The following is a 25,727-nucleotide window of genomic DNA, read 5'->3' as shown; positions in this document are numbered from 1 at the left end:
ATGTCATGTTTCCATAGACGTTAAATCCTGTTACATGTGTTATATTAGTATTCTCGACCCATGCATTCCTCCAGTGCACTGACAGCATGTACAACATACAACAGTAGGGCTGCATGATGGGATAAAATGATGATGATGTAATTTTTGTTGGGGCTTGTAACAAAAAACATGTTCCCTTACGCCTGGAGGCTATGATTTCGAAGGCCAGAGCATCTTATTTGTGCCACAACACTTATTTAGATAACAATGCACAGCAATGTTGAGACATATCTTACCTTTTTTTTTTAAAACTGCAGTTCCTGTGATTTAAAAAAAAAATCTATTAATTGTGCAGTCCTATACAACAACATGTATTAGGCATTAAAAGAAGTAATTTTGTCTTTGAAACGCCAACACATTTCATTTCACATGTCCTTTTTGATGAGCCATTGTCATTTATGGATCACTTCTACATGTTTATGACGTAAACTGCACAGTGTTTGCTTTAATTTTATTTTAAATAAGAAAAACATGAACACTATGTGTGACCACAGTCTTCATGCTCTGACTGCATCCCTTCCTCCACAGGCGCAGATTGGCAGCATCATGGTTTGGCTCCGTGGTGCCCTTGTGACCGGCTGCATTTCCTGGAATAAGCTGGAACCTGAGCCTTGAGAACCACACCATGGAATGCCTGTAGTATCCCCACATCACCTTCATCCACCCACACCAGCATCTGCAGGAATCAGAAACACAAAGAGAGACACAAACAAATAGGCGACACACTGGAGGACACCCAAATCTGTGCCTCCAATCTGCTGTGGCAGACTCTTTATCTATTTAGGTCAGCCAGCTTGAAAGGGATTTTTTGGAGGGTGCAGGGGAGTGAGTGCCAGTTTGTGTGTGTGTGTGTGTGTGTGTGTGTGTGTTTCCCATTTAGAGTAGGTGCCTGGCCTTGGGCACTGAGGCCATGAGGCCAAAGACTTTCCCCGCTGCCCCGTACGTGGGCAACACGCGCCAGAGGCTTCAGGAGATCAAGGAGGGCCTGAAGCAGCCGGCCAAGCTGGTGAGCCAGGCTCTGCACGGAGGCAGCTCCCGGAACGACGGCGGCAGAGGGGCCGACTGCAAGAGCGGGAAGGACACAGCCAGCCGACAGCAGCAGCTCCGACCCCCGCAGAAGTTCAACAACTACCAGAATGCCTTGCGGGAAATCCGCAAGTCACTCATGCCCTTCGCCAATGAGTCGGGTCCATCCTCCGGGTCAGGACACCCGGCAGGCGCTGGGGAGGTGAACCGGCAGATGCTGCAGGAGCTGGTCAACGCCGGCTGTGATCAGGTGAGCCAGAGAGGAAGAATGTGTGTGTGTGTATATGGGTTTGGTTGTTGTAACAGTGTATGGTCCTGTCACTGGCATGAGAATGTGCTGGTGTAGTTTAACCATCCCCTTTACATCTCTGGTTTTATTGGTGCTTTCTGAATTGGATATCTTATCATTGAATTCCCAAAAAATGTACAAATTCAAAGTATTGAAAAATGTGTAAAAGAGACATTTCTTAAAGGAAATTCCTGAAAAGATGAAGCTGCTTTTATTTAACAAAAACATTTCAATCAAAGTTTCATTTCCATTGAAGTAAAATAAAATAATCTGATACAAATGTGACTGGATGAGAATGTCCTCATAAAGATGAACAAATGTCTCATCTTGATCCAATAAACATTCTCGTAAAAAAATCTCATTTCATATTTCATATTTCAAGTTTTTTACACCTAGAACTACAGGAAGCAGTTGAGACATCTGGCAGCATTTAATGAGTGACATTTAACTGCAACACTTAAAGACTGTTGTGCTTTTTCAGTGTCACAGTGTGTGAGACGTTCACAAGAAGAGAGAGGATGTGTTGCAGTGTGTATTAACAGTGTGTGAATATGTTTGTATTTTGTGTGTTGCTGTAAAAGCCACTTGACTCAGACATTCAAAACTACTCTGCCTCCTTCAGCCTGGAATTTTTTAATGAAAGCAGTCAAGAGTGCCATACGCTGTGAGATGCAATACAATACAAGTCTTCCTCGCCAAGTGCACAGTGCTGCAATTACATAACACAAGGTCTGAGTGCTGAAATGTTGAAATATCAGGTGGATTTCCCAACCCGGGCTGTTTGGCATTTACTCCATCTGTCCCAGCCGAGGAATGCAAATGCGCCATCGGACGTCTCTGAGTTGAGGAGGGAGAGTTTCTTTACAGTCAGCCTTCAGCCTCAGAAAGCTCTGAGTGAAGCAGTCATGTGGATCCTGTTAATCTGGGGTCACTTCCCTTGAGTTTAAAGAGAGTTGACCTCAGCATCGAACCCCAACACAACATTACATCTCCAAGCCATTTTATTCTTATCCCATTTCTACAGCTCAGGATAAGCTGTGAAAGTTGCATCTGCAGGGAGTTGAATTTGTTTTGGTACATGATGCAAAAATCAGACTTTATATTGTCAAACACTGGAGTTATGTAAGTGGGCTTCTACAGTTCACTGCACCTGATAGAAAATATAGCGACAGAAATTGTCGCTGAGAACACTTTAAATTTAACAGTAGCGGAAGAGTTAGAAGATGAAAGATGAACCAGAAAGTCCAGTTTAAAAGGCTGTTAAATGCTGCACCACCACATAAAGGTTTATGCTGGTACAGGATTCACTGAAAATGAATGAGGAAGTCTGCATTTTTTGCATCACTGTCATTGTCACACTAGTTACTGCATGCGTTGTCCGACCAGCTGCCAAAAAAAAAAACCTTTCAAGTATTCTCTTTTCAATCGGGTCCTCCCCAAATAAAGAGGATGAAGGTGTCAGAAGCGACTAAGCCAAATAATGAAATCACAGCATGTCATCATGAAATGCAGCTGGTCCAGTTTAGATCTGGTACATCAGTGGTTAAAGGGCTCGAGGACGGGCCCTGTGATGGAGCTCGGCATGTGAAGAATGCTCCGCTCAAGCCCATGCACAGCACTGCGGAGAAACCCTCCCCACTACAGTGAAGCAGCGAGGCTGCCCCCGCAGGGAGAAGCTGTGGGGCCGAGCCAAATCGATTTTAACTTATCACCGACAAAGACCCGCTGTTTGTTGGGTGCTTGCTGATAGCGGAGCCTTTGCTGTGCCTCTCGCCTCCCTGTCTTTACAAAGCCTGGACTGAGTGTGTGCTGCATTAGAGGGTCAGGGAAAAGTGTCTCAAGTTTATCAGCATTTTACCTTCTGCTTTCTGCGCTTCACTGTGGAAATGTGATTTGTTTTAACTTAGCTGTGATAATTTCGTCATACTTTCAAGCCCCATGTTTCTTTAAGGACGTCAGAAGAGAAAAGCAGACTGCAGGACCGATTCAGTGATTTGCCCACTCAGACTTCAGTGATCTGGCAGTCAGCTTTCTTGGTTGTTTCCCTAACAGGATGTCTGGAGTTTAGTCCTGCTCTTTGCATTTGATGTATATGCTTCTAATTCTGACCCATAAACCTGGGTGTGAAGTTCACTAAGACAACCTGGCACTTTGTAGATAGTTTTAGTAGAAGTGGTGGAAACAAAATACTAAAGTACAGTTTTGAGGCACCAGTTGTTGCTATTTTATGCTCCTACTTCACCAGATTTCAGAGGGTAATATTGTACTGTTAACTCTGCTACATTTATTTCAAGGAGCTTTTTGTAAGTTTTGCCACATAGCTAACATCAGCATTGACACCAGTCTAGAAGAAATGTTCCTCATCAAACTTCATTCCTTTACTCGCCAACAGCTGTCTGAAGTGGTGGAAAACACCCATGATAACTCTCAACTCTATCTCGTCTTTTCTTGTACTGAAGTTAGCGCGCTAACCAGTTAGCTCTGGCCCAGAGGACGTATTTTAACCTCTTTTCTTGTAAACACAACAATGGTCGAAGCTCTTGTCAAGCAACCATCACCACCACTTGCTCCCGGCAAGAAACCACATTCAGCAGCAGAGAAAACTTACAAACACCCCCTTTGAAAGCTACACGTAGTAGTTACTTGACACATGATGCACTTATAAGATATAACAATGTTGAAAGGTTAAACCAGTGGTTGAGGGCCCTTGTCACATTTTACTTAAGTAAAGGATCTGAATACGTTGTCCACCACTGTTCAGTAGGTAGTTGTTGGGATCATGTTATTCAAGACAAGTTGTAAAAGTGAAACATATGATTAGATCCACTGTGGGAAACATCCAGGTGAAAGTTGGCAGTAATGATCACTCGCCAAACTGTCTATTACCTTTTTGAGGCGGTGAGATGTGAACGTCCCGCTACCAAACAGGCTGCCCGTTTAAGCTGTTGTGTAATAATGTGTTAGTTGACACATGGCAGCAGTTGTTTTAAGAACACCAAATTGACAACATGAGGATCAGCATACCCAAAAAAAAATAAATTGAGAGTACCCAACGTGCTTTTAGGCGCTCAGAGAAGAACGTCTGTTTCTGTTTCTACTGAGCATTTTGGAGCTTATGTAATTTGTTTTTTAAAGTGGAATTTTCACAAACAGTCTCTCAGATAAGCATGTAAATCACACCTGACAGTGAAACCCAGCATGTTAGCAAGTTGCTCGGTATTTGATCCTATTTTCAATCTTAAAATGGTCATATTTACCAAAGTCTTTCAGATTGACTCAACTTTTACTAACATTTACGTTTTCAGGGTTACATGTAGCTTTCAAAGGGTTTAATCTGAGATATTCCATTTACACAAAACTGCTGTTGGCATGGTGATAATGTATTGTCTCTCACAATCATCAATATTTAACATTGCAAACTTTTTTTCTATTTGTACAGTACTTATTCTGTTTTGCTCTGAAAATGCAGGAATACAGAGTATAAGGGCTGCAACAAATCATAGTTTTCATTATTGATTAATCCACAAATTCTTTTTTTCTATTGCTCTTTTCATTTGAAAAATGTCAGAGAATAAAAACATCAATTACGTTCTCCCTGAGTCCTCAGTGATGTTCAGTTTACAATAATAAAACAAAGAAAAAATTTCAGTTCTTGCACTGGAGAAGCTGGAACCAGAGAACGTTTGGGATTTTTGCTTGAAAACATATCATATAATAATATAAATGATGAATTGGTTATTTAAAAAATACAATTTAATTTTCTGGTGATTGACTAATCAACCAATCATTGCAGCTCAACAGTATATAAGATTATTTCACAAGAACAATTGGTCTTGGTTTGGCAGCAGAGTGTGAAAGGTCATTCTGGACAGTGATGTTCCTCCAGTGTGTCTCACACATCCGTCAGAGCTGGAGGAGAAACTGAAAAAGGCCTCGGGGCCACAATGGCAGCCATTTCCTCGGCTTCAGCACCGGCTAGTTGACCTCCATTGCTGCCACCATTGTGAATGGACCAGACCAGCGTGGGCCCGGTCAATACAAACAGGAAGTGAACATTCAATGGCAGCAGGGTGGAACAGTTCCTTCTGCTGCAGTCGAGTCGCCACCCAGCGTGTCGCCTCTCGTCCTCTGTCTCTGGTCCGTCTGTCACAGTCTGTGTCTCTGCAGCTCTGCATGTTTGATGGCTTCATTCTTACAAGGAATAAACATTTGAATAATTGGTTTTCACTCAAATGGCTCTGCATTCAAAACACATTAGACCCAAATAAATGCCACAATGTGTGAGCACAGACCAGAGTTTGTTTACAAGGCTGTTAAATATCAACAGAATAAGGGACTTAGTCTGTGTGTGCGGTACATAAAGTAAAAAAGACTTTTGATTACAGTTGTAACTTCAACAGTTGACATTTACTAGGGGGAGTTTGTTTTAGACAATACCATGTCTGTCTCAACCGAATCATCATATCTGGTTTACTAAATCAGAATTAATCTACTTTTTCCTGCTGGTTTTATACCCAGTTTAACTTTTTGATGGTCTTAAATTTCAGCTTTTAAGATCTCCTGAATTTCATGTGCATGTTTTTTCTAAGGCTGTTGTGCAACACTTCTGACTGGCCAAAAACAACAAGCACTGACAAAGGCTAAATGACTGATTTAGGGCTGCAACTAAGAATTGTTTTCATTATTGATTATTGACTATTTGTTTTGTGCATAAAATGTCAGTATATGGTGAAAAATCCCTGCTGTTATTGAGTAGAGTCCAAGGTGATTTTTGTCTGACCACTGGACTACAACCTGAAGAGATTCAGTTTATTGTCATTTACAACAAAGAAAAGCATAAAAGATTCAAATTTTGAGAAGCTGCAGCCTTGAGATTTTTGGCATATTGCCTAAAAATGGCTGAAACTGTTGATTGATTATCAAAATAGTTGGCACTTAAATTTCTGTCAGTCACTTAATCGATTAAGTGACCATTTGTTGCAGCTCTAAACTGCTTTCCAACATCCAATGTTTGTTAAAAGGTAAACTCAAGAATCGGCTGACCACCCAGTTGCACACATGATCTGCAGACACACGAGAGGACGTAGCTGGTCAGTTGTCTGAGTTCATAATCCAAAAAACATCATCTAGAGACAAAACAAACTAGTTCCTTCACTTTGCTCCGATTCTGTTTCGATGGTGGGAGAAGAACTGAAAAGGCCGAGGTGAACCTGTCTTGAATGGACAAACTCACTTCTCTGAACAGCCAATCAGAGAGCTTAACTTCCTCTGATGCCAGCTCAACAACACGTCTTTATACATCTCTTGATCTTTCCCCCAACACCTGTACACACACTGAACTGTACTAATGTTTGCGTGTCACTAATAATCCATTACTACTGTTACTCTGGATGCTTTTATTGTGACAGACTTTTATTGTGACAGACTTCAATGATTTTTAGACCAGTGAGCTGTGGGTCTGTATTTTTTTCTTTTCCAGAGCGACCATTGCTGTTGTACATCAGTAACTGTGTCCTTGAACACCCCTCGCCTCATTTGTTCACCTCCTCTTGAAGCCAACCCTGTTTTTTGAGCCCAACTCTTATCAGCCAGCCTCGTCTTCCTCCTCCTCTTTGTCTTTCCCGTCTTCTCCAGCTGCAAATTACAGAGCAATGTGGCTTGTTACATAATCACTTTTTTTTTTTTTTTTTAAGAAGGAAATGTTTTGGAGGGGGAGCAAGGGTGGGGGGGACATAGTGGCATGCCATGCATCGAGATGACAGGGAAAGAAAGGAAGTGAAGGGAGGGAGGGTGTGTTGAGTGTTTTCCCCTCCCTGAAACTCCTCGCCGCTCCTCACAGGCCTTCTACTGTACGTACAGGACAAACTGCTGGTGCGCAATAAGCATATTAAAGCCTTCAGTGTGTGAGCAGGAAAACACTGTGGTGTTTACGTAACGATAAAGCTAACAGGACGTGGCTTGGAAGCAGTGTGTGTGTGTTAGTGTTCACAGTGTGTGTGTTGGCTTTCCTCGGCTCACGCTGTAAGAATCTGTAGGTAACACGTAACTCGATCAAGCCTTGCCTTACATTTGTTGTGTTCAGTTTTTTGCACATTACTGCCATGCATGAGGAAGAGGAGGGAGGAAGACAGCTCAGGTTTTATGGATCCCTCTGTGGAAACGATTCGTGGACGTCCCCTTCGGCATGTCCGTCCATCTGCACTCTGCTGCTCCATGTGGCTTTGATTTGAAGGCAATGTGCTGCAGATTTGGGTCAAAGAGACGATTAATATTTACAAAAAAACAGAAACTCTCCGGATGTTGTTGTTGTTTACCATCACATCTGTGCAAGAAAAAACTGTGTGTGTGTGTGTGTGTGTGTGTGTGTGTGTGTGTGTGCGTGTGTGTGTGTGTGTGTGTGTGTGTGTGTGTGTGTGTGTGTGTGTGTGTGAGAGTGAGAGAGTACCTCGGCCTATGTTTGTCAGTCTGTCAAGCAGTGTATGTGTGTGTATAGAGTTTGTAGGCTGGTGATTATGCGTTTGGGATAACTCGGCGGCCTGCAGCCCGCAACCATTATGACAAGAGTGCAAATATGGCCTGGATATTTTCGACTGAAAGAGCGAGAGACAGTGAGACAGTGAGACAGTGAGAGAGAGAGAGAGAGAGAGAGAGAGAGAGAGAGAGAGAGAGAGAGAGAGAGAGAATCCAGATTGCAAATAGCTTGAATTCCTGCTTCCTGGGCTGAGGAATGTGAGCAAGGAACATCTGTCGCCATGACAGCCGGGGTCACTGGGCCCGCCTCCACACACACACACACAGCAAACAATGAAAGTAGAGTATGATGTTTGATGGATATTTATTTCCCTCAGTTTCAATATAGAGGGTTTGGTGTCATCTGAGATATTTGTGGTTATGTTTTAAATCAAATCTTTTTATTCTTAAGACTGGTTTACTGTTTGTAAATAGATAAGATAAAATTTATTGACCCCACAGTAGGAAAAAGAGATCATGAGAGCAGATAAAGATCCTTTACTGTCATCAATCTGAAAGCTCTTTTAAATCTGTATTTTCATGGGTTCTGTGGCTTTGTCTTCAACATTGAAGAAGGCCAATGCAAAGGCAACAGTTAAAGACCTTGTGAAATGAAGAAGACATTTTCCAAGTTCTAATTTTGTGTTCATTCATCTGAGTATTGTTACATCAAGATGCCTCTCTTTTCTCTTGCGGTAAAACATTAATTTATTTTTGATGACTCACCATGAACACAGGGGCAGTTGCATAACTTTATGTAATCAAATGTGATTTTGGGTGATTAACAGATCATAGCAGCTAGCACAGCAATATCATACTAAGGGGATGTGCATTTAAATTTCAGCTGGCAAAAACTTTGCCAACAAAAGTTTGACTTCACAGTGCTACAGCTCCATATCTCTCCACAGACTCATATTTCTCTATATTTGCTAAACAACATCCACTTTTTTGTTATGCAATCAATCAGAATTCAAGGATTGGAGTTAAATCCCCTGTAACTAAAGTCAGTGCGCTACAGTATTCAGTTTCACCAGGAAATTCATCACATTACTGAAAATAAAGATTCTCCAACTACTGTTTCACTGTGACTTTACTGAGCCCTGTGCTTATGTAACACACTCAGATTGATTCATTTTACTGTTAGTTACAGCCCAACTCTCTCTTTGTCTGAGTACATTTTGTTTTTCCCTCCACCTTCATGGCTGTCAGCATCACTGTTGCATTTAAAGGTGGAGTAAGCAAATGCAGTGAATCGGACCAGCGTGAGTCTCCTCATGATCCGCTGGCTGTTCGTTCTGAATTTGTGTGCTGAAAAAAAAGTCATGTGTTCCTACACAGCCCTGGTTCTGTAAATGGGAAACATTCAAAGGGGTTCGGACCGAGTAACACAACCTTAATCCAGCCAATCAACAACAGGGGGCGTGCATAGTGAAGGAGGGAGATGGAGGGGAATCTGGCACATGCTAACTGCTGGTGCCAATTTAAGGATTACGAGGGGAAGAGGAAGGAGCAGTCTACACTTCTGTTGCTGCCAGTGACTGGGGCTGCAGACGAAACCAGTGGTGACATTAAGGCGAGGGCACGGGAGGAATGACTATCGATGGTGGCGTGTACAAAAGAATATATAAAAGAAGTGCTATGAGCAGCTGCATTAACCTTGGTGAAGCTCTCCAACGGTGGAGATGCACGGTTGGATTGGAAAAGAGATTCAGCCCTGGACTTATCCACAGGGACCAGCCCGCACCCTGAATGACAGGCACACAGAGACTGACGGGGTCGGTAAAGTCGTCATGAATTTGTTACACTTCAGGAACACTGAACGTGACTACATTAGCTAGCTTAGCAACATTAAGGCTGAAAACAACCCATAATGCAATGCTCTCTGTAAAGACCGTATTCAAAAAGAATATCTGATGTTGTGAAAACGTAATTGTGAACATCTAATATAAGACTTTTTCAAACCTAATCTCCACAAAAAATATTGTCTGATAATTTGCTATTTCTTTTCACATGTACAACTGAGTGAAACGCCTTGAGCAATTATCACGCCCCCTCTGTCTGAATGTCAGTCCTCACCCCAACAGTCAATGTGGCCGCTCAGAACAGCTAAAACACTTCTGCCCTCCACCATGTTCAGACCAGTTAATGTTGAGCACACCCCACCTTTAACTGTTGACCATGGAATTAGACCCGCAACTATTATTTTCTGTATAGATTAACCTGTGCATTCTTTTCTTTATTAATCAATTCATCATTTGTCTAAAATTTTTTTTAGAAATAGCAAAAATGTCCCTTAAAATTTTCAACAGCCCAAGTGAATCTATTTCAGTCACTTGTTTTATTGAGCCAACAGTCCAAACACAAAAATGTTCACTTTACTATCATAAAGTAGAAGCTGAGCAATGTTGAGCATTTTTGTATGAATGCTTTGTAAATCATCTAATTGATTGATTGAATTTGTCTTTACAGCTCGACATGTAATAGTGTGAGTCTGTCTGAGGATGTTTGTTGCAAATTAACCCTCAACTACCTCACTGCTCTTTTTCTGTCACCTCCTGTTTCAGCAGAAAATCCAAAACATAAATCTGCATAACTAAACCTTAACATTGTAAACCCTGCACAGCTTATTGGTAATGTGCTTGATTCCTATAATGCCATTAAATAAATTAGAATTAAGAAGAGAGAAATGTATATGCGAAGCAAAGCAAGAGATATGAGGAGAGCAAACGGGGAGGAAAGAAAGACAGACGAGGGGGGGGGGGGGGGCGAGGCGAGGCGACATAATGTGACATTACTGGGCGGCTCTGGCAGCACACATACATGAACACACAGGAAACAGAGTATAAACAGTGGTGTGTGTGTGTGTGTGTGTGTGTGTGTGTGTGTGTGTGTGTGTGTGTGGTCAGTCTTGGACTCAGGGGTGTAGAGTTATTTATGTGTATGAACATGCAGATGCAATGGGAGGGGACGAAAGCAGGCGTGTGCACGCTGCATGCTTTAGTGTATTTACACCTATATAGATGCACTGTGATGGACACCACACACACACTCACACTCGCTACAGAAGGCATAGAAAGTGTGTGGCCTTGGCATGTCCTGGCTTTGAGAGCTGACTGTGCCCACAGTTGCTGCGCGCTCCTACTTTTAAACCATTTATGTTTGATTTAGTTTCCTCCTGATGAATGGGGGGGGGGCAGTCTGTCTGAGAAACTGCAGACAGGAGGGGCACAAAATGGCTGCTTGGGGACAAAACTTCTCTCCTGTTCTTGCATTTCCTCTCACTCTAAGGACAAATTGTAATATAAAATATAAAATATATTTTTGTTGCTGCTGTTGTTAAATGACCTAATCCTATTTTTTTTTTTTTTTTACTTATTGAGGTTTTAAAACAGTTACTACCAATACATATACCAATATCACATAGAAGGCCAAGCAGGTTAATTTGTATAACACAGATCAGATTAAAATAGATAAATAAAAACAGACAAAATAATACAACAACATATAAAGTAGTTTTAGTTACAGTCCAATAAAAAGTTGCACCAAACATACTAAAGGATAAAAGCCCACCAGAGTTAATTAATTAGCCAAAGTAAAAGAGATGAAAGTTTCTGCCCATTGAAGAGCATCAGGTTTCTTCCATCTGTGTTCAGCCTAGTAGCTAAATTACAGTTTTATCCTTATGGTTCTGACTCCAGGCACTTCGCCGGGCTGCTGACTGATTTATAAACCAGCAGCAGCACTTTAAAATCTTCTAGAATGATTGCTAAACCATTGTAAAGATTTAAGAGTAGGAATCATGTGCCCAGTTCTCCTGGTTCTTGTTAGAAATCTGGCAGCCGCCGTCTGAATGTGCTGCAGGTGTTTAATGGTCTTTTTGAGAGGAGTCGTGGGTAGGCCTTTGCAATAGTCCATAAATGATAATGCACAAGTTATAGTTGTGGTAGAACTCCAGATTTTCTATATTTATGGTCTAAAACTACAACTATATGCTTAAGCCACTGAGGATTCAGTCTCTCGCAGTTATCATACTTTTGTTCTGATGCGAAGTTTCTCCAGGAAACAGCTAAAATAAAATAAAATGACAAATTTTAACAGCGACTCAATAAATATGCACGTATGCAGGTTTTACATTGGAAGCACCTGAGTTTATTGTTGTAATGTAATTTAACCTCTGATCAAATCACTTATTTTGTTGAATGAATAGGAAATAAAACCCCTACAGCAAACCCTACTAAATCATTAAAATAACCTCTCCTGTGGCACAAGCTGCGAAGAGTCTTTCTGTTCTTCATTGTTCCTCCTGCAGATCCCTTCTGGTTCTGAGGTATTTTTAGGCTGTTTCAGATCTACACACAGATTTTCAGTCATGTTCAGGTCAGGGGACTGTGAGGAGTCGTTCCAAAAGCCTCAACCTGTGCTTCTTGAAGTAGTTCATGGTGCATTTTGCAGTCTGCTTTGGATCATTGTCCTGTTATAGAAGCCTCTTTTTAGTTTCACTTTCTTTGCTGACTGCAGGACATTTGCGTCCAGAATTTGCTGATATTTAGTTCCCTCTGTTAGTGCAGTGATTCCTCCACTGCCTACACATACCCCGTGATTTTTTATTTTTCAAGTTCATGAAATTAAACTAACAGAGCATTAAGAAAGAGTGAATGCATGAAGAGTTGAATTAACTTATTTTCTCTTCCAAAAAAAAAAAAAAAAAGTGTAATTCACCTGGGGGTGTTTACACCTTTGGATACAGCTGTAATAACATGACATACAGTTAATATCACCCGTGTCAGGCAGAAGACGTCGATTTGTGGCTGCTGTTACTGTGTGTGACCAGCAGGGGCGGCTGAGTGTCGGCTCTGAACGCCGGCTCTGAACGTTGGTCCGGGCAGAGGTCTGAGTTGAAATGTCTCTGCAGTGAGGTCATATGCCATTCAAGGGGATTTCCTCATCTAGGTGTGGGTCGCTCCATCGGAGAGGGAAGGACAGATTTTCTGTTGTGTTTATGTTCCACTTTGGTGTCCTGTTTGTTTACATGTTTACTTGTGTAAAGAAAACAGGAAGTTAATGTAACCTGACGGCTTTGTCTCATCACTTAAAAGAATTTTTATTTGCAGACAGGACCCTGTTTTCACTGGAACACTAAAGAGAGGAATTCCAGTAAAAGTTATTATTAGAGGGGACTCTCCTATTAAATCTATATTGCATAAAAACCATAAAATCCAACCTCATGGGAAGAGATGCAAATAAACAGATGGAACATCTGCTGACTAATAAAGGACAAAGTTAACTTAATATAGGATATGTAGGACACTGACAGCTCATCTTTATGCAACATATAAAAGAAGAGGGACTATATAACACAGTAGGTAACTGTCTGTGCTGTTTCACTGCTGTCGGAGTCTTGTATACTTCTGTAGCAGTGGTGCAGCTAACAGACACTTTATTATAACCAAGTCTATAAAACTGTCAGTTTGGCTTTTTTTTTTTTTTTCTTTTTTATTAACTTGATATAAAGTCAAACATTTCAAACTCTAAATCAGAGCCACAGTGGTCACTGTGTCTTTCTGCAGCCTAATGTGTTCAGGCGTCTTTGTGTGGGTGGGTGGGTGGGTGGGTGTTGAATTTAATTCTGTGAGTTGAAAAGCTTTTAAAATCTCCTGCATTTAATTAACATGAGAACCAGAAGGAATGATTGGCATTGTTTAATAAAAGGCCATTAAGTGGAGAAGAATGCTCTGCATGTTTCCTTATTATCATTTTGGCTGCAACATTTTTCACATAAGTGACCTACATACCACTGGGCTTTTACAGTGACCCACCTGTTGGAGCGCAAGTCTCCAGGCATGGAGATCAGCCCCCCCCCTCCCTCCTGTGGGTATGAGTGAGGAGGGAGACAGGCCATAGAGCAAATAAAATCTTTACATGAAGAAGAAGAATGCAGTGAACATGACGCATAGATCTTCAGGACAAGTGATGGAAGCTGCTTCACCACACAGTTCACTTTATTGCAGTTAAAAATAAAACACAATCTCAGTTTTTTATTGTGGTATTGTGGTATCTTACGCAAACAAAGTAGTTTTGTTGGTTAGTTTTTTGTAGTTTTGTAAAGATCTAGCACTTATCACCATTAATGCTGAGCTCACAGACAAACACATTGCGCTTCCTGTGACTTCTTTACAATAAAAGTCAACTCATGTTTCGCCAGTTAATTGATTTTAAGGTGAAGCTGTAGCTGTAGGAAATGTTCAGTTAAGTTCAGTTCCTAAATGAGCAGAGGAGGACAAAAGAATGTATCCAAAAATGTAAAATATTACAGTATACTTTGGAAAACAGTAGTGAAGCTTGTCTGAGGTGCACACAGGACCACACCCTGCTGCTGGGCCACAACTACTCAATGATTCACATTAAATAATTGCACCCATTACAAATGATCATGTGGCTTATTCATAAAGGCCTTGGCTCAGAGATTTCTTTGGATGTCGATGTTTTTCCTTACCATAACCATACATTTTTTAGTTTTGATATTGAAATTATAGAAAACAAACTAATAAAAACATCTTACATTTCCTATTGCCCTTCACAAAAGTCATTCGCATGTCCCACACTCATTTGACCTCGTTTGGTGTTTCTTTTTTTTTTCTTTTGTGTGTGTTGTTGTGGCAGACACAGGAAGTCACTGCTATGTGACCCCAAGTGGAGAGGATGCAGGTGCTTGAGCACCACTGGGCCACTGTGTTTTTGAAAGTTTGTGTTTTTTATGCTGGGTTTATGGACACCAAAGCAGAATAACCTCTTATGTGTGTTGCAGGCAAACTGCACATTTTTGGTGCCAACCAACTTGTGTAAATAGTTTCACAACCGGTAACCGAATGTCTGGCTTTATTTATTGTCTTGTTTACTTTATAGTTCCAATAGTTCCTGATCTGATTAAAAAAAAATTATTGAATCAAAGTTCTTACACAGCTACTTGTGTTTAGATGATATTAAATGTGAAAAAGTTTGATTCTTCAGTTAAATGGAAAAGTTGGCATCATAGAAAAGCACGTGTCAAAAAGTTTCTCAACATCTCTTCTTGTGTGTGTGTTTCACAGGAGATGGCGGTGCGGGCGCTGAAGCAGACAGGAAGCAGAAACATTGAAGCTGCTTTAGAGTACATCAGCAAAATGGGTTACCTTGACCCTCGCAATGAGCTCATCGTCCGTGTCATCAAACAGACTTCACCAGGTACAAATACAACCTCAACAATTTCCTACTGACCAGTGGATTTTAAAAGCTCCTCATTTCTCTTCACCACATTTATTTACTGTTTGTGCTTTTTGATCCACTGACTTTAAACAGCAGCAGACAATTATGATTAAATTACTCCTTGTCCTATAGGAAAAGCTGGCATGCCAAATGCAATGGACCACCGGCCTGCGCTGGAGGCTTCAGGTGAGGCGGGTGCCATGCCTCCATACCATCAGATGGGGGCTCCCATGTATGACGGGGCGGGATACGGCCCTGAGGGTGAGATGCCCAGACCCTACATGACTGCGCCCCCTGTTATGAATTACATGATGCCCCCATCTGGTGCAGCACAGGGCCCAGCCATGGGGAACCCGATGGGTCGACCTCCCAGTATGGGCACCTATCCACCAGTGATGGCCACCCAGAGCAACCCAGCCAACAACATGTACCCTCCAGGGACCCAGCAGAAAGGCTACCCCGGGAGTATGGAGCAGCATGGGCCCATGATTAGCTACAACGTCCCTGGCCAGCCTCTGCAACTCCAGCCACAGCCACCAGGGGGCCCTGTTCCAGGTCCCCACTATGACTACGGTCATGCCAGGCCACACATGATGGAGCCTGCAGGCTATGGTGTCAAGAGGACCCCCTCCTTCCAGAACAAGATGGCACCACCCCCTATGGCGCCCCCAGACAACTATGTCAACATGCAGGGGAAAGGAGCCATGGGTCAGAATGGGCCAGGAGGAGGAGGGGGAGGGTACCCTGCTAACCTGTACCTGCCCCCTCATTCCCACCCTCGACAGGCCAGCCCCACCTCCCATCAAGTCCACATGATGTCCCGTTCCCCAGGTGGCGTGGCAGCCATGGGCCCCGACTTCTCAGATCTGCCGCAGGGCTTGATGACACCATCCAGGGCCAGCCTTAACCTGGATCTGTATGAACACCATTGGGCGGGGCCTCCAGGACCTGAAGGGGCCCCCCCAGCCAGGCAACCCCAGCCCCAGGGCCCATTCAGGGGGGAGGTGCGTGTCCCCAGCAGAACCAACTCCTTCAACAGTCGCTCTGCGGGGCCCAACGGTGTCCGGCCTGCGATGGCTGCACCTCCCACAGCTGGAAAACAGGAGCAATCACTGGGCCCACCGAACACCATCACGGCTGTAACATCTCCGCCCATTCAACAGCCGGTCAAGAGTATCCGTGTGATGAGGCCCGAGCCCAAGACAGCTGTGGGACCGTGTCACCCCGGCTGGATGACTGCTCAGGCCCAGGATGCAGCAGAGCCTCTGGCCTACATGCCAGAGGAGACTTACCCCCTCGAGCCTGCTCAGGAGCCACGCTGCCCACCACCACCTTACCCCAAAAATCTGCTCATGTCAGGGGCAGCTGGCGAACCAGGGGCCATGGAAGGAGCTGGAGCCATGTGTGGAGCTCAGGACCTCAGCAACCCCACTGCCAGAAGCACACACAGTGGCAGCGGAGGGAGTGGAAAGGGAGAAGAGAGCCAGCAGGTGAAAGAGAAGACGAAGATGGGGAAGGGAGAAAAAACAGTGAAAGACAAGAAGCAGATCCAGACGTCACCTGTTCCGGTGAGGAAAAACGGACGTGACGAGGAGAAGAGAGAGTCACGCATCAAGACCTACTCACCGTTCGCCTTCAAGTTCTACATGGAGCAGCACATAGAGAACGTGATGAAGACCTACCAGCAGAAACTCAACCGCAGGCTTCAGCTGGAGCAAGAGATGTCAAAGGTGAGACGACATTTTACTGCTCACGAACTGCTGTGTGTTACAAATCCATCATTTAGCTGCTGAATCATCTAAACAACGGACCTGTAAAGGGATGACCTCACAGTTAACCTGACACTGAGCTGCAGGTCATCACATAACTGCTGCATGCTCAGAAGTTAAACAGAATATAGAGAATTAAAAGTCTGCCATGTGATACATGTAACTTGCATCTCTGTCGCTATTGTGTGGAGCTCTATTTAGACTTTTGGCTCCACTGGAAAGCTTCTACAAACATGGATTAATGGAGCATACAAGTAGTTCTGCATGTTTCGGCCCACTGACTTCAAATTGTGTATATTTAACATTATTGCAGACCATTTTCTAAATGATAGCTGAGGTGCTCAGGCTGATATTATAAATTCTAGGCTGATGTTTGTTTTAGTACATTATGAGTTTTTTTTGTGTTAAAATTAGATTATAAAAGTAGCAGCCAATTTTACATTATTAAGTTGTGTTTTTCGGCAGAGCAGACATCCTGAACTGCATCATCAACTGAATAAAGCTGAAACCACTAAATGATAGCACTCACTGCAAAGATTATCCCGTCTCAAGCAAGTGTGGAGTCTCTGGAAGTTTATTTGTTAAAAAAAATAAATAAATAAATTTAATTAGTTATTGTTCTTATGTTGAAAATCAGCAACATGCCTTGGAAAATTTACAGGTAACCTAGAAGCTATTTATAGTTAATAGTCTAAAACCTGAAAAACCAGTGGTAAAGTTGTTGGGTCTGTATTAGAGATGAGAATGATGATGGATTGTATGAAGCAGTGATGTCCTAGAGGTTGTTATCCAGAAAAATTCTCCCTCAGGACTTTGTTTCAGACAAGAAAACCCTTGTCTTGGTTTGAGGAGTCAGTGCGTTCACACTTGTGTTTGCATGAGCTTGTCCTGAATCATGACTTTGGCCTCTGCCCTTTTGACCCACTTTAAAGTGAATGAAAGACATTCTTAGAGGAGAAAAAATACCACAGCTAGGCCCAGACAGTTAAATAACAGAATGAGTTAAATTTGACAACAGAGGTCAGGGTGCTGGGTTCAGCTCTCGCCACATTCCTAGGCCATTACTTATCACATGTGAAAAATGAACTCTCAGGCTCTCCGTCTTTCTCCTTCTCCACTCTCGCCCAGGCCGGTCTGTCGGAAGCGGAGCAGGAACAGATGAGGAAGATGCTAAACCAGAAAGAGTCCAACTACAACAGGCTACGCCGCGCTAAGATGGACAAGTCCATGTTTGTCAAAATCAAGACGCTGGGCATCGGTGCCTTTGGTGAAGTGTGTCTTACACGCAAAGTGGACACAGGTGCCCTTTATGCCATGAAAACACTTCGCAAGAAAGATGTTCTCAACCGCAACCAGGTGATTTAATACATTTTTATCAATATAATACACAGTGTTAGCTTTCGAAGACGTCTTGAGTTATGCAAACCAGTTCAAACGAGCTTCTCTTTGGTGCAGGTGGCCCATGTGAAAGCGGAGCGAGACATCCTGGCGGAGGCAGACAACGAGTGGGTGGTGCGTCTCTACTATTCCTTTCAGGACCGCGACAGCCTCTACTTCGTCATGGACTACATCCCCGGAGGAGACATGATGAGCCTGCTCATCCGGATGGGCGTCTTCCCCGAGCCTCTGGCGCGTTTCTATGTGGCGGAGTTGACGCTGGCCATCGAGAGCGTCCACAAGATGGGCTTCATCCACCGCGACATCAAGCCTGACAACATCCTCATTGACCTGGACGGACACATCAAGCTGACAGATTTTGGTCTGTGCACGGGCTTCCGCTGGACGCACAACTCCAAGTATTACCAGAAAGGTGAGGCGGTTTATGACCATGGTTTAGTGCAACATATCTTAACATATACATGATTCAGTGGATTTTGTAAACATGCAACCTACATGTAACAAAATACTGTATAATGTAGCTCTTACTCTCATGGATTTCTAATCTTATCATAGTTCATATGAATCCAATTAATGTTCTCTGATCCTAAAGCTCAGGCTTGGATTGTGTTCAGAACGAGACAAGTTTATTTGTATGGCACCTTTCAACAACAAGGCAATACTAAGTGGTTCACATAAGACACAAAAACCAGGGTAATATAAAAAGACAGTATAAAAATACATAAATACGATGTAAAATGGAAGTTACAAATAACACTACGATAAAAATTACAGTGCAGCTACAGGTGATAGTCTTGAGTTTGCAGGTCTGAGACTAAATCTAAGATCAAGATTTCAGGCTTGTTTGTGCTCTTAGCTCTGACTTTAAATCACTTTCTCCAAAAACAGTTATTTGAGTTTTGCCTGTGTTTAACTGGAGGGTGTTTTGGCAGATCCAATCAGTGATTTGTTCAAAGCACCTACTCAGTGCTTGTATGGCACTGTAGTTATCTGGTGATATTGTCAGAAAAAAATTGTGTGAAGTCTTATTATGGCAAGATAGGGTAAAATTCATTGAGCATGCAGGTGTATTGTCAGACATTCAGACTTTGCTCTTCAGAAAAGCTGCTAATTGTTCAGAGTATTCCCATCCAGCTAATCCAGGCAGTGTGTCATTGTGTGTTTTCTGTGGAGTTAAACAACATTGTTCCTTCCTCTCTGTCTTTAGGGAGCCACGTCAGACAGGACAGCATGGAGCCCAGTGACTTCTGGGATGACGTGTCCAACTGTCGCTGTGGCGATCGGCTGATGACACTGGAGCAGCGCGCCAACCGGCAGCACCAGCGCTGCCTGGCTCACTCCTTGGTGGGGACACCGAACTACATCGCACCTGAGGTGCTGCTGCGCAAAGGTGGATGATTTTTTCTTTATCTGCTTATTTACCCACCCAGATAAAAGGGCTAAGACACCTCTGCTATGCATAGAGCTAACTTCACATGGAGTCAGTGTTTTGATCATGGATGGAAAGAGAGCTCATGTGACAGCTGGGCTGAAAATGGACCAGAGGCTGAAGAATTCCGCTAACTGATTCGTTAACTAAATACTAATTTGTTTTGTCTTTGTATTTGTCTGTTGACAATTTCAAAGTAAAATAAAACAAGGTTAAAAATTATTTTCCTTTAATTTGAGATCCTTTGTGCCAAGGATACATTTAGTTTAGTTTACATTTATCCTGCACAACATTGGATCAAGTTTTAATCCTTGGATTTTGGAAATTCAATCTTTACCATCAAAGCTGACATCAGAAATCATCCTGTTACAAATATTAGCCGAGAATTTTTTTCATTGGTTCTGTACTCAGCATGCTGAATTAAAAATGAAACAATAACTATGATGTTTTAAGATCTTTAATTTGAGGTTTTGTGTTTTGGGTGAACACAGTAGTGGATTGTGCTGTATGTTTATCTCTAAAGTGAGAGAATTTAAAGATTAATCTGATATTCTTGCCTTGTGTGCAGGTTACACCCAGCTGTGTGACTGGTGGAGCGTGGGAGTAATCCTGTTTGAGATGCTGGTGGGACAGCCGCCCTTCCTGGCTCCCACACCCACCGAGACTCAGATTAAGGTCAGTGAAGAAGAAAAATATCCCTGCTTTGATTTGGAAATGAAATCATTGACCAGTGGATGAATGAATATCAGCCACGTGTCTCTGGATGACTTCAGTCACAGCAGGCGAGGCCAGCTAAACGTGCCACAATCATGTTGCACATCTCAAACCTAGCATGATGACAGGTAACCAAAAGTACGTCCAACAAATCAGCTACTGCTGATACCAGTGACTTGTGTTAAAGGGTCAGTTCAGCCACATCATTACAAAAAGAAGAGTCCTACTGTCCCTTCTGGTATCCAGCTGCACAGATACTTTAACAATCACAGAGTCAAAATTGTATTGTTTTGTACATTTTCACCACAAGCTTCACTCAATAGCTGTTCTGGAGCTTTTGATCACATCTCTCAGTCTTCCTCAGCACAAGGTCTGTTCACTAGCTGCTCCGAACCTTTTAGTCGTATCACATGACCTCATCAGATACGGTTGTATCTTCATACCACGTCTACATTCTTCTACCTGGTGGTGAGATTGTATTAGTCAACAGATGTCAAGACCGGAGGTGTGAATCCAGCCTACTGAATAATGCATGTGACCTTACTGTAGCCATGGTAACCTCATGTATGATGTCTCTCCCCTCCACAGGTTATTAACTGGGAGAGCACACTACAGGTGCCCGCCCAGGTCAAACTGAGCCCCGAGTCTGTCGATATCATCAGTCGCCTCTGCTGCTCTGCAGAGGATCGGCTGGGTGCCAACGGCGCCGGCGAGATCAAGGCCCACCCCTTCTTCTCCCAGATGGACTTCTCCAGCAACCTACGGCAGCAACCGGCCCCCTACCGGCCCAAGATCGCCCACCCAATGGACACGTCCAACTTTGACCCCGTGGAGGAGGAGGGCGGTCCCGGGGCGTGGAGTGACAGTGGGGACAGCACCCGGGCTTTGGACACGCTCTGCTCCCCTCATGGGAAGCACCCAGAGCACGCCTTCTACGAGTTCACCTTCCGCAGGTTCTTCGACGACAACGGCTGCCCCTTCCGCTACCCTAAACCGCCTGAGGCCAGCGAGGTGTCGTCAAGCATCAGCGGAGCCAGTGGCATCGGCCCAGAGGAAGAGGAGGAACAAGAAGAGGAGGAGGAGGAGGAGGAAGAGGAAGATGAAGAGGAGGGAGAGCAGGGGGAGGGATGCGAGCCGGTGTATGTGTAGAGCTGCAGACTGATACTTCTCCTGAGCGGCGTGTGTCTCGACCCTCCCACCCACCACTGCTCTTCTTCTGTGTCTGTGTCTGTGTGTGTCAATGCATATCTGGCATGTGTGATTGTTAAGCTGCAGGAGCAGGATTGACGAACATCGCCACCTTGTGGAACCTATAGTGCGTCCACAATGACTTCAGAGACAAGACTCCCCTGATCCGGGACCAAGAACCAACATTCTGTATGTGACTGACTGCATCAAGGGTGAAGCGTATGCAGTCAGCAGAGCAAGACTCAGAAACTGTTCAGGTTGAAAGGAGATAGTTAATATCCTTGGGAATGTACGGACGTCTGGATCTCATGGTTCTAATACGAGGACTGTTTCTGGTTCCTCCAGCGGTTTCTTGTCCCATTCCTTCCACCCTTGGTCTTACGGACGACTGAAACACCTCGACGGTGATTGTTTGACACAGGAGCTACTTCCTGTTCTACCTGAGCTGCTTTACACTCAAATATTGGACACAGCAATGTGAAGAGTGGAACCAGTTTACTCGTTGATCGCACAGGGTAGGGGTGGGGGTGGGGGTGTGGGGGCTAGCAACACGCCTCTTTCACAGCTGCTGCAAAATAAGCTACAAAGACACATGCATGCACGTGCACACACACACTTACTTATTCAGTACAGCTCGTGCTCGGTCTCAAAGGGTGAAACAGGTGTGGGTCTCTGCAGGTAGATTTCAGTCGTCTCAGAGCAGATGGACGAACAAATTCTCCCAGATTCCTCTAACATGTTCACCCACAAAGAAATAGTTGTTTTCGGTTTGAGAAGAAGTGCGTTCCTTTTGGCAGCATCCAGTTTTCAAAATTTCTGTTTCTAATTTCTGCATTTGTAACAAATCAAATTTTGAAAATTTAGAAATTAACCATCCACATCTACCTTCTCCATCCACTGCTGCCTCATTTTGTGCCAACATGAGTTCAGTGTAATGTATTATTGTCCTATTGTGATATTGTCCTTTAGATGGAGCCCGAGAGGTTCTTCTTCCCTGAGAGGTTGCTGTTACAAACATCCTTGTTTTTATGAAATGCTTCCTGTTACTGATTCTCTATACTGACTTGACCATTTCAAAAGTCACCTCCAACAAAATCCTTAACCTGCACAGCTGCACAGATCATGTGTAGAGTTTGGTTTGGACTCAAAAAATCTAGCCAGAATTTTTATTTTAGTCCGATCCAAGACTGAACCACTCACTAAAACCAGTGAAATTCTGCTCGTGAATTGCAAGAGCAGTTGGATCAGATGAAAAATGTTGTTGAAATGAAACTTATTGTTTTTTCTTTTGGGGGGGTGGGGCACAACACATAGTTTCTCATGCTTTGTATTAGGGAAAGAACTGATAAATAAAATGACAGGAATCAAAAGTAGATGTAGACGGGCCTGAGCCTGTCAGGTCGAGTGGGGCTGAGATGTTTTCTGACTGAGAATCAAAGCTCTCTCTCTCTCTCTCTCTCTCAATCTCTCTCTCACTCACTCACTCACTCACTCACTCACTCACTCACTCACACACACACACACACACACACACACACACACACACACACACACACACACACACACACACACACACACACACACAAAATTTTACAGCTGTTTCACAAAGATCAGTCTCACAGTTATATTTTAACTTAACCAGCCTCTGTCCTGTGGAGGCCGTCACGAAAACACAAAGCAACATGTTCTTACAACAGCCAAACGTGATAGTATGACTATGTGCAATACAAAAAAATTTACATTATATATAGTTTTCTAAACACTTAATATCCTTTTGAACGTTTAGTACTGAAATGTACAAATATATTGGTTTATATATATTTCTTTTTTCAGTTACATCATGCTGCTTTTTATTGTGGTTAATATTATTTACATTATTATAATGATTGTTATTACACGTGTACCTGTTTTCTTTTAAAGAAATGTTGGCTTCACTGCCAAGTGTGCTTGGGTTTTGAAAGTAATGAGCTATGTGCCTTTCTAATTGAATGTTGGAGTGTGTGTCGCCGCTCGATGACGAAGGCGACGACAGTGATGATGATGATGATGATGATCAGTGTTTGCAGAACAGTGTTGGTAGACTCCTCGCCTCCTGCAGCCAGGCTGGTCCTGAGCGCAGGAGAGGAGGGTGTCGAGGTTTCTGGTTTCAGAAAGAGGTGGAACAGAGCAGATAAAAGTGAGAGGAAGAGGAGGAGTGAGGCAGGTTGGCTTCAGGAAATGTAATTGGAAAAATAAGAATGAATAGCTTTCTCTACTTTACAAACAAACGGTTAAACTTCAACAAAGAGTTAGTGTTTGGTACATTTTCTTTATTTATCTGAAATGACCACAAGTTTGAGTGTTGTTCAACTCTGTACTTTGCTACAGACCTGTGCCGTGTTCTGTGTTGGTGACGCGATCATCCAGTGCCCTCATGCTTATTGACAATCAGTAAACAGTATCCGCTCTCTTTGAACTGAGCTGTTTGGTTGATAATTAATACCCAACTGTTCCAACAGTATTGTGAAGTTGACTTAATGACTGGGAATGCTAAAGAAGTCAGAACTTTTTAAGTGATTATCTGATGCATAACTGGCAGAGTGGTGGAAAATGTGTGGATAAGATTTGTTACAGAAGATTTTGTTTTTTTTATTATTATTATTATTATTATTATTTTTGCTTGACAATGTATTGAAAGTTTGTTTTTTTCTGTAAATGTGCCTTGTGTTGTACAATGAGCAGCACAATCTTAAAGATGACCTTCTTCTTACCATCTCTTCTTCACAGACCTCCTTTTAGCTGTTACTACTCCTGATGTGGGGAAGCTGACAGAGCACTCTCTGTGTCACATGCACACTGGCTTTGTTTACATGCTCCAACATTATTGTTCTTTTTCAATCGGTAACTGACAGTAAGTAGATTTAGATAAGGCAGAGGTTGAGGGAAAGTGTGCAGGACATTAAATTATAATACGAATGTCTTGTTAAATGTGGAATTTTTCTGTAACTCAGTGTATCTCTGGTTGCAATGTATTGTTTTAGGAAAGGGAAACAGGGTTTTCACCGCAGTACAATATTGCAACTGTTTTTATTTGGAGTGGTTTGTTGAAATTTTAAATTTCATATCACAGACTGACAGATTTGTTGTGTGAATATACAAAAAACTCAATTTGAAAAAATATTTTTTTACTGTTTGTCGTGAATGTGTTTGATGGCTTAAACTAGACTAAAGCCAGTATCCTGTGTGTAAACATAGCCAGTGCTGCCTGTGAGCTGCCTACAGTCTTCTGCAGAGCAGCACCACTGCATCCATCGTGGGTGAAGTGCCTTGCTCAAGGGCATCATCACTGAGGCTGTTAAAGCAGACGGGTGTTGCTCTTTCACTCTTTCCCATCCAGTTTCTCTGTCAGCCGGTCCAGACGTCAGATCAGACGTCCTTCCACTTCTCTTGACCTCTCGTTGACTGCTTTGTCAATCCACATCGACCAGGACGGACTGCTGCGTGACAAATAGCTTTATAGCGAGAGCCGCGACTCTCGGCAGAGTGTGTGAGTGCCACAAAGTGTGTGAGGTTTTGTTTTGTTTTCTGTTTCCAAGGTTAGAGAGTGATGACTGACAATCTTTGACTGACTTGATCTGATTTCTTCACAAGACTTCCTTGTGTATCTTTTTCATTTTGTATTTTTACTCTAAGGAGCCTCCGCTCGTCTTTGATGCTTCTTAATGTATGATACAATTCTGTTACTCTTGAATTTATATTTATACAGATATACATATTTTTTGTATCTTTTTTCTCCTTTTTTTTCAATTTCCCTTGTGCTAATGTTCAAACATGTCTACACAGTATTATAGATGATGTAATGTGGACAGCCATCTCTTTTTTTACATTTATGTATGAACTGAGAATTTGTAAAAATGCTTTCACAGTCCTTGTGTGTAAAATGTATGTATAAATTAAATTAACCAACTTGGACTCGTGCTTTATTTCAGTGCGTTTTATGTGTGAACAGAAGGTGACGCAAAAAAAAGCTTTATCATTCCTAATTGTTATTTTAGGCCTGTCATAACTCAAGTTATATTTCATATAGATTTAGATATTAATCAGTTGTGTGCCATGGAAAGGAAATGTAATACACGAGAAAGAT

General features: G+C 42.8%; 1 protein-coding gene across 1 annotated transcript in view; it reads left to right on the top strand.

Moving 5' to 3' along the window:
* Positions 1-25,555, top strand: part of lats2 (large tumor suppressor kinase 2) — a 34,271-nt gene extending 8,716 nt beyond the window's left edge. Inside the window, exons 2-9 of the mRNA XM_071481688.1 lie at positions 568-1,315; positions 14,953-15,085; positions 15,239-16,836; positions 18,004-18,231; positions 18,331-18,685; positions 19,481-19,663; positions 20,271-20,377; positions 21,005-25,555. Of these exons, the coding sequence (XP_071337789.1) occupies positions 950-1,315; positions 14,953-15,085; positions 15,239-16,836; positions 18,004-18,231; positions 18,331-18,685; positions 19,481-19,663; positions 20,271-20,377; positions 21,005-21,565 (3,531 nt within the window). The 5' untranslated portion in view covers positions 568-949 and the 3' untranslated portion in view covers positions 21,566-25,555. The remainder of the gene's footprint in view (positions 1-567; positions 1,316-14,952; positions 15,086-15,238; positions 16,837-18,003; positions 18,232-18,330; positions 18,686-19,480; positions 19,664-20,270; positions 20,378-21,004) is intronic.
* Positions 25,556-25,727: the final 172 nt, after the last annotated feature.

This window comes from Trachinotus anak, unplaced genomic scaffold (assembly GCF_046630095.1).
Source record: "Trachinotus anak isolate AG129_WGS33_773 ecotype Australia unplaced genomic scaffold, CSIRO_AGI_Tana_v1 ptg000001l, whole genome shotgun sequence".
NCBI lineage: Eukaryota > Metazoa > Chordata > Actinopteri > Carangiformes > Carangidae > Trachinotus > Trachinotus anak.
This window is presented reverse-complemented; position numbering and strand designations above follow the sequence as displayed.